Below are 9,642 nucleotides of genomic sequence, written 5' to 3'. Positions count from 1 at the left end.
AATTTTAGGGAAGTAGGGGGTTAAACAGACAAAAGTAGCCTTTGTCACGCTCCACCCTTTAAACTATCTCCGCTTAAAAAATCACGTCAATTCATCGCTCCGTTTTGCCGTGAAAAACGTGACGCGCATGAAAAATGAGGCGCTCAAAAGAGGAAAATAGTCAACTCAATGTTAGTTGTGGTCAACAACGAACGTTATTTAAACAAATAATACCTGAATATCGCGTACAATGTCGAGTTGTGTGTCGTGAAGTGTACAACTATACAGGGTGACCCGTAAATAGTACGACATACTTTACAGGTGACAGCTGACATCGAGGCCTACTAAAATAACGCAATAGGTAATACTATGATATATATAAGATAATATATTGATTTTTGTACAAAATATAAAAATCCCTACATTCACTGCAGATTAGTCATACCTACCATGTGCTGAAAAATTACATTAGTGTTGATTTTATACTTGGTAATTACTTTTAAAATTGTTTTTTCAAGTAATGAAAGTTTAATTTTTTGTACTTCTAAGTAATATAAAACGGGACTAATGTATTTTTTTATGTTAAACGATTTTTTTGTATGTACTATTAGCGTTCATATTGAACAAAATATGGGTAAGAGAGTTGTGCATCTAGCTTAAAAACAAGAATATATAATAAGGATTCCAAAGACATTAGTAAATTATTTTCAAACATTTCAAACAACTAGGTATGTGGCAAAATGCTGAACTGGGCGTGTATCTAGGTATGTATGCCACACATTGCAGAGCACTCTTCTTTTATTGTTCCACTGCTTGCAAACTTGGAAACTTATTACCGGCACAGAACACATATGTACAAGTGGCACCGGCTGGAACTGGTACGGATGAAATGCGGTATCACGCGTACTGGCTCTCAGGTCTCTTTCAAGGAAATCGAAAATCACATCTTCCAAGTCGAGCGCCATTCGAAGTCTGGCAGACCTTCGAGCGTGATGATGAGGCGTCTCGAACTGGCCATGATCTAGTAGCCTCTGGTCGGCTGCTAAGATAGTCCCTCTCATCGGGCACTGCGGGGTTCAGGATTCCTTGCGCTCGCAGCCTAGCAACACTCACTCGTTCGTACATTGTTCGAGCTGCACGAAAGTTTCAACGCATTTAAATAAAAGCTTATTTCTTAAAAAGGGTTTTTACTTTTCATCTATATAATTTTTAGTGTAATCCACAGGTGTAATCATACCGAGTGTTCAAAACAAAAAGCTTTAGATCGAACATTTACCTATCTGCTTAAGAGCGGGGGCACACGATCGTGTCGTGTGCCCCCGCTTTAACAAACTACAACTTACTGCAGTACAAATCACAGTCACTGAAAAACCTCCTTTTTTCTTTTAAAGTAGGTACGTTATTGTATAACAAAACCTTTTCCTGAACGAAACAAATACTTTTCTGAAAACTGCTCAAAAATCGGTTCAGCCACACGAGATAATACAATCGCGGAGAAACATACGGATCAAACCACAGGTCAAACTTTATTTACTGATAACCTTCTTTCTGTTTTTGAAGTCAGTAGGTAAGTAGGACATAAAAGAGTAAAAAATGAAATATAGGAATTAATGAATCAATGAAAAAAACGGTTGTAAGACCTGTCGTGCTGTATGGATCAGAATGTTGGGCGGTGAAAGGGATGGATAGTAAACGAATGCATGTGAACGAAATGCGTATGTTGAGATGGATGTGTGGTGTGACAAGAATAGATAAAATAAGGAATGAGTATATAAGAGGAAGTCTGAAGGTGGCGCCAGTGACAGAAAAATTGAGGAGTAGAAGGTTAGCTTGGTATGGACATGTAATGCGTAGAGAGGAAAGTCATATTACTAGAAAAATGTTGAATGTGCAAGTGGAAGGTCATAAGAGGAGAGGAAGGCCAAAGAAGAGATGGTTGGATTGTGTGAAAGAGGACATGTGTGTAAAAGGAGTGGATGATGAGTTGACGAGTAATAGAAACGAATGGAAAAGATTGACATATTTTTCCGACCCCACTTAAGTGGGATAAGGGTAAGGAGATGATGATGATGAATTAATGAATCACAGTGTGGCAACACCGCAATGAAAAAGAGACACTTTTGATAAAATGAAAAAGAGAGAGTTTTTCAGATATACAGTCGCCTGTATGACGTTCGTAATACGTAGGTACTGTTATCGTGAATAGCGGCAATCTTTCAAGAGTGAAACGAACCGTCACGAGGGGCGCAGCACCGCCGCATCAGAGGCCGCGTCGTCACTGCGCAGTCGGAGGATTCATACCAGGCAGCAAAATAACAGTTGCATTTGTCAATTCACTGACTGGAATTAATAATCGTACTAGTTATTTAAACGGTCTAAGTACTAGAGATACGTCTATTGCAAGGGTAGGTTGTGTCGAGGAGCAAATGAAAGACAGCCGTGAATAATACTGTTTATTGTAGGCGCGAGTACAGTGTGGCGTACAAAAATACTTGGTCCGCGGCGAGTGCGGGCGCGTGTGCGGCGCGTGTGCGGCGCGGGTGCGGCGCGGGTGCGGCGCGTGTGACCGAGCCACACCGAGCGGTGGCGCCAGCGGTAGACAACGCACCTGTGGTGTTGTATACACATAGTAAGCTCCTCGCAGCAGACGCGCCGTAGTTCCCGTGGGAATACGCGGATAAAATATAGCCTATGACACTTACACGTAGATTTCTATTATATAGTAAAAGAATTGCGTAAATGTCACACATATTCGTTTTATTCTGTATAACTGTTGTTTCTGAAAAAACAAGTTTCTGTTTTCAGGGTAAATAGCGCCAATAGACATTAAAAATATAAAAATAATTCATAAATATAAAAGAAATAAATTGCTAAACTTAAACGAGTTCTAAAAAAATATATACGGTCGAATTGAGGAACCTCCTCCTTTTTTTAAAGTCGGTTATTAATTCAACATTACAGAAAAATGAATGTTACAGACAGCACCCGCCGCCCGCGCCCGCCCCCGCGCCCGCGCCCGCGCCCGCTCGCCGCCGGACGCACAACTATACGACTTATTCTATAAAAGTTACTTCCAAATCAGCACCTCTCGCACTCTGGTGCGACTCACGCGACCCACCGCGCCTCCGACCGACCGACGGACCACCGACCGACCGACGCATCGACCGACGGACCACCGACACTCGGCGCCTACTATCGTATGCTCGTATACTTACTTGCATAATATTTAAAAATGACATGTACATCTTTAGCTAAAAGAATCATTTAAAATACCGAGTTACACAATTCATATTACAAACTCCCAATATACGACCGTCAACTCTTTTCACTGCTCTTCCTCAAAAACACTGTCATATTATCGTTCCACAACGGGACAAAACGGCCATTTCAGACTCTAAAATGGTCGCGGGCTATAATCATTTATTTTTTTAAATTTCGTCTGTTACGAGTATCCTACTATGTAACGAAAATTCGTAAAAAGTATAATCATACTAAAGTAATGTCCCCTACAACACGAAGAATGTTATAATCGTAAATAGAATCATTGTATACTGAAATAGAGTCATGACTGTTTGATAAAAAATTGAAAACGGAACTATTTAGGTAAACGGAGCGTTCTAATGTGGGCGTACATTTTTTTCATTTGATTATTATGTCATTGCGAACTGCGTCTGCAAAAAGAATTTTAAAACAATTGTCGCGAATTATTCCCATTTATTTTTTTTGAGAAATGAATTGCGACCGTAACTTAGTGCGCAACATTAATTGTTGTCTTCATCTACTGAGAATGGTACTCGTGTGTGTAGCCGTCGTAGGCCGTCCGACGCCGTCCGCTCGTCACGCGCTCACGGGCGGTCGGCGGGCGCGGGCGCGGGCGCGGCGGCGGGCGCGCGCGCGGGCGGCGCGTGCTGCGGGTGCGGCGTGGGGCGGCGCAGCAGCGCGGGCTTGGCGGCCAGCGCAGGCTTGAGCGAGCCGCCCGTCAGCGTCAGCTCCGCGAACTTGGCGGCCACGCGCAGCGTGTTGCGCGCCGGCACCGGGCTGCCCCCCGCGCCGCCCCCCGCGCCGCCCGCCTCGTCGCCGCTCTCCCCCGCGGACCTGCAAGCGAGCGCACAGACTCACCGACGGAACATCCAGGGCCGGATTCACCCAGTCGACCTGGCCATAGGGCTGCCTAAAGTTAACTGATGATAACAATAAATAATCTCTAGTTAGATACATAAAACATTCAAAGGAGATGGTCCATTTCAGACCCACTCTTGTACCCCGTATCATTAAAATTTTAAAAATAAAAGGATATTAAAGACAATTAGTCTAACTAAATAAAAAGAAATAAATAAAATAAAAACCCAAGATTTGAGTTATATCAAGATGGCGCCAATAGGGCAACTATGACATGAAAATTGACAGCAAACGTCAAATCGATTACTGCATTGAAAACGTCATCGATCCGCCAGTAGTACCCTTAATAATGTTGTATTTCTTGGGAGATAATAAATATTATTTCGAAAGAATTAAAGTAAATGCGTCGATTTGTATAATCAAAAATAGTTAAAAAAAATATCTTCTTTTATTGACTGATCCTGGGCTCCATCAATTTTGGACCATCTCCTTTACAATTATCTTGTAAACCTCGGAAATTACAAGCTACTAACTAACAGCTACTGTTCTTTTCCTAAATAATTGCTTATATTTTTGTATTTTCGTTTTTGCAATCATCTAACATTGTGTTTTAAATGAAATTACACAAATTCATTTTATGCAAAGTAGCAGTGACAGTAGATAACGACTGGGGTACCGCAGGGAAGTATATTAGGCCCACTACTGTTGATAATTTATATAAATTATTTTCCCACAGTGGCTGATCATCGTGTGGTTTTATTTGCTGACAATCAAGTTACATTCGAAATTGACATAAATTATACTTTAAGACATTGGTTGACATGTAACTATTTAATTATTAATCTTCACTTTAATATATTCATCACAGAACTTACGGTAATAGCATCTCTCATATGGCACTATTTCTATTATATTCTCTTACTTTAAACAAATTACCAGCAAAATTAGCTTATATTAAAAAAAAAATACTGCTAAAATAATGGCATTTATAGACTATTTAAGGAACTGTCAAAAGAACAATTTATTGTAAATTTCTTCTGACATAATAATTATTAGAGTTTAAATTACTGTACAATCCTGGCTACGCCCATGGTTGGACTTACACCTGGCCTGGTGCTCCAACGAAAAGCCGGTCTTTCGGTAGAACACCAATGTCAGAGGTCGCCGGCGGACTAGCTCCGCTCCGAGTCCGTGGCGACCGCGTGTACGTACCTGTGCGCGGGCCGCTTCTTGAGCGTGTCGCGGTTGTGCGCGAAGGTGTCGGCCGCCAGCGCGTCGGCTCGCGCGTCGGCCCGCGCGTCGGCCCGCGCGTCGGCTCGCGCGTCGGGCCGCGCCGGCAGGTCCAGCACCAGGTCGGGCGTGCTGTCCAGGCGGCTGCGACAGGCACACGTCACTGAGCGCTCCGCACCAGTCCTCCGCAACGTCATCGTTTAAACTTATTGTTAAAGAACATTCGCCATATCTTTTATTTATGGCCAATATTCCTATTCCCCTCCAACTAGTCGGAACAGAGTGGATACGACAAAAGTCCACCGGGGACCGAAGCGCGACCTCTCGGTGATGAGTTCGGCCCTTCACAGTTGAGCTATTGTGGATTTTAGTTAACTTATTTTATACTGTAGTTGCTGTTTTTAATTATTTTAGACAGTAGTTACAAATAAAAGATCAATTAAATTCCTCAAAGCAAGCTCAACACCAAATTCTACAAGCAAGCCATGAGCCAGCCCTATTCAATCCTATGGTCTGCAGCTGATGGTGTGTATGAATGCAGCAGATGTCGGCCGCTCCCGCGGGATGCGTTGGATGCACACGTACGCGCACGGATGTGCGCGCGGCGCCGCAGTATAGAATGCTATGATATTCCTGCATTGGCTTTCGATTCGTTTGTTACGTTTTCACAACTGAACACTCGGTCGGTCACAATGAAATGTTATATATTGGACATGAACACATACGAAGAATATTCAAAAAATCCCGAGAAAAAAAATTATTAAAACCATTAGGTACACTTGTTTTTTTTAATATATAAAAGTACTAGCGGACGCCCGCGACTTCGTCCGCGTGAATTTCGATGTCAACTTTACTACTACCCCTACTCTACCCTACCCCTACCCTACCACTACCCCAACCCTACCCAACCCCTACATCTACCCTACCCCTACCCTACCCTACCCCTACCCCCACCCAACCCCTACCCTACCCCAAACCTACTCCTACCCTACCCCTACCTTACCTACACCCCACCCCCATCCTACCCCTACCCTCCCCGTACCCTATCCCTTTCCTACCCCTATCCCACCCGTACCCCTATCTCACGCCTATCCTACCCCTACCCTACCACTTCCCTATCCTACCCGTACCTCTACTCTACCACTACCCTACCTCTACCCCTACCCTACCACTACCCTAAACGCGGCCCTAAACCTACCCTACCCCTACACTACCCCTACGCTTCCCTACCCGTACCCTACCCTACCCTGTAACTTCTCTATCTTACTCCTTCCCTTAGCAAAATCGGTCCAGTCCTTCGAGAGTGGTGGTATGACCAAGAGAAATAGAGACTTCTATGCTAATAATATAAAGAGGTAAAGTTCGTGTGGTTGTAGGAGGTAATCTCTGGATCTACTGGACCGATTTGGAAAATTGTTTTACCAATAGAAAGCTACGTTATTTGCGAGTGTCATAGGTTATGTTTGATCCCCATATTCACACGGGAACGGGAACTACGTAAATTAAAGCGCCGGGCGTCATATAGCGGAATTTCTGCGTCTTTTAGAAATTTTGTATTATCTCCGAAACTATTTAAGTAATTAAAATACTGTGAAGGGCAAATCTTATCTCCATAATATCCTTGTGATTATTAAATAATTTATTTTAATAAGGATTAAAGTTTAGTTGTATAAATAATGACGTAAACCTAAGTATATAAAATTAATAATTTTTAAAACACAAAAGGTCAAAATCTGCTAATATATAGAAGATAGATACATGGTGTCGCGGACTTTTTTGTAGAACTTTTAAAGATACATAAAGTCTCCATACATTAATTTCAATTTTACACAATAGTTAAGGCAGCGCATGCGAATAAGTCTGTTTTAGAGGATTTTCAGTCCGACCTGTATGAAAAAAACTGTGATAACTCGGCTAATATATATGATACCAATATAAAATATAGCCTATAGCACTCCCCGATAATGTAGCATTCTACTGGTGAAAGAATTTTTAAAATCGGACGAGTAGTTCCGAAGATTACCCCATTTAAAAAATGTGACAAACTTACAAACTTTACCTCTTTATAATATTAGTATAGATTAAAATATTGCTTTTTTTTTGGACACCAACAAATTACGATTAAATTCAATAACATCAATATTAATAAAAACTATTAAAAGATAATCTTGCCAAGAAGCTATTTTTTTAGGGTTCCGTATTCCACAAGGAACACCCCTATAATTTCGCAATGTCCATCTGTCTGTCAGTCCGCGATTTAGAGCAGAGACCATTACAACTAGGAAGCTGTGATTTAACATGAGTAAGTATACTAAAAATGTTAACAAAGTCGTAGAATAAAATATTGATAAATATTTTTAGGGTACCTCCCCTACATGTAAAGTGGGGATGAATGTTTTTATTACTCGTTTGTTTCAGTGTGAGATATCGCTGGATAGGGATATCGATTTAGAAATCAGTTTATAAAATATTAAGCTTTTATGAGCTAATTTTTGTTTGAGCCAAGTGTCCCCACCCTCTACCACTTACCGGTTATTTATGGATACGTGAAAAAGTTCACGGGAGTAGGATATATACCTAAAGAAATTACGAGGAAAACTATATCAACTAAGTTGCAATTGCTATTTAAAGAGTTATAGTGGACCAACTTAAAAAGTACCTAATTGGAAATCCAAAATTGCATACTAATTCCATTGTTAATTAAAAAAATTATGTTTGGGGTTCCTTCCCTATATGTTACGAGTGAGTGAGGATTTTTTCTCGACTACTCTACAGTATGTGATCGTAATAGTGTGTATCGCTATCAGTATTTTTTCATTGTAAGGGTTTAAAGTGCTCATTTAATCTATGGAACCCTATACTGAGTGTGGACCGACACGCACTTCGCCGGTTTTTTAAATTACATATTATAAACAACACTAATAGGTGCGTCTATTAATCAGTAACTATAGCCTGGCAAGTTCTTGACATTCCCGTTATATGCGGGCGACGGGAGGAAAGACTGCACGGGTGTGAAATCGTGCGTGCGGGGAAGTGAGGTGCGTCAGTCGTGGGATTTTCATTCACCGCTACACGCCCCCCGGCCCGCTCCCGCATCGGGAATGTTACGGATGAAGTTGATATGCTATAATGATTTTGATGACTTCTGTACTGTGAACTCAGTACTTCAGTTTCTTAGCTAGTATTTCATAATAAATCGTGTACTCGTATGTACGGCGCGCGCTACGAGCACTGCTAACACTGCTAACACTGCTAACACTGCTAACACTGCTAACACTGCTAACACTGCTATGCGCTGCACATTTGAGGAACTACAACTTTCATCGTGTTGATCATGATGGCTTCTTCGTGGACTCCTTGCGATAACGAAATATCGTTCAGAATATGTCTTGTAAATAAGTCTTTGGAATTAAAAGTGTATTTAATCGACAAGAAACGAAAAGTGTCGTCAGTCAAGTGACCCGAGCGGCGTCAAGCGAGGGCACGTAAGCAGACAACCGCTACACACAGACAGACAGGCATGCGAGCAGAAATCAAACCAAAACAATAATGCTAAATTAATTTATTTTAAAAATAACATAAAAGAAGCACCAAAATGTACAAAATATCATAATATTAGTTAAAATATTACACAGATATCACACAACCGATATATATATTCATTATATGTTCGTTCCGTACGTCACCGCGGCACAAGTCCCGACTCGACGATTCGTTTAAATACTTTATTTGTTTAATTAAAAATATATACATATTATATACTCAATAATTATATACAGAATGAGACCGCATGCATGCTCCGAGGCGCAGGAAGCGTATTTCTATACAAACATCAAAAATGTTAATAAAATCTACTCGATTACAAAAGGCGATCATAAAATATATGTTTGTGCTTATATTAACAACAAAGAGATGACCATTGGCCAATAATTGGTTGAGATCGTGCGACAGACGCTAGCGGGGAGCGACAGCGACGCGACTGTCGACACCCGGATAGCGGTCGCGTCGGGAGGCTCAGATCTCCGTCAATTTATAGAAACTAAAGGTGTGGCGCCGCACGTCGTATGTAATGCTGACATCGTCTCGGCTCTGGCAGAAGCGAAGTACCAAAGATGTATCAAGAAATCAATGCATCAAGAATTTCAAATCGTGAGTGTTATTCATTTTAAATTATCATAAAGCGCGGCTAAAATTCGCGTGACACAACGTCGAAGTAAGTATATTTAATTTTGTACAGAACGGATGAGCTCACAGCTGCCGACGCGCCGCCGTGCGTCACACGACTGCAGGCGGTCGGCCGCCGGCGCCGCGCAC

General features: G+C 41.6%; 1 protein-coding gene across 2 annotated transcripts in view; it reads right to left on the bottom strand.

The window, feature by feature from the left end:
- Positions 1 to 2,419: 2,419 nt before the first annotated feature.
- Positions 2,420 to 9,642, bottom strand: part of LOC112055452 (rho GTPase-activating protein 4-like) — a 29,456-nt gene continuing 22,233 nt past the window's right edge. For both annotated transcript variants that reach the window (XM_052886282.1, XM_052886283.1), the window contains exons 4-5: positions 5,311 to 5,472; positions 2,420 to 4,074 (exon numbers count right to left, since the gene is read on the bottom strand). In XM_052886282.1, the coding sequence (XP_052742242.1) occupies positions 3,825 to 4,074; positions 5,311 to 5,472 (412 nt within the window). In that variant the 3' untranslated portion in view covers positions 2,420 to 3,824. The remainder of the gene's footprint in view (positions 4,075 to 5,310; positions 5,473 to 9,642) is intronic.

The sequence above is a fragment of the Bicyclus anynana genome, chromosome 16, assembly GCF_947172395.1.
Source record: "Bicyclus anynana chromosome 16, ilBicAnyn1.1, whole genome shotgun sequence".
Classification (NCBI taxonomy): Eukaryota; Metazoa; Arthropoda; class Insecta; order Lepidoptera; family Nymphalidae; genus Bicyclus; species Bicyclus anynana.
This window is presented reverse-complemented; position numbering and strand designations above follow the sequence as displayed.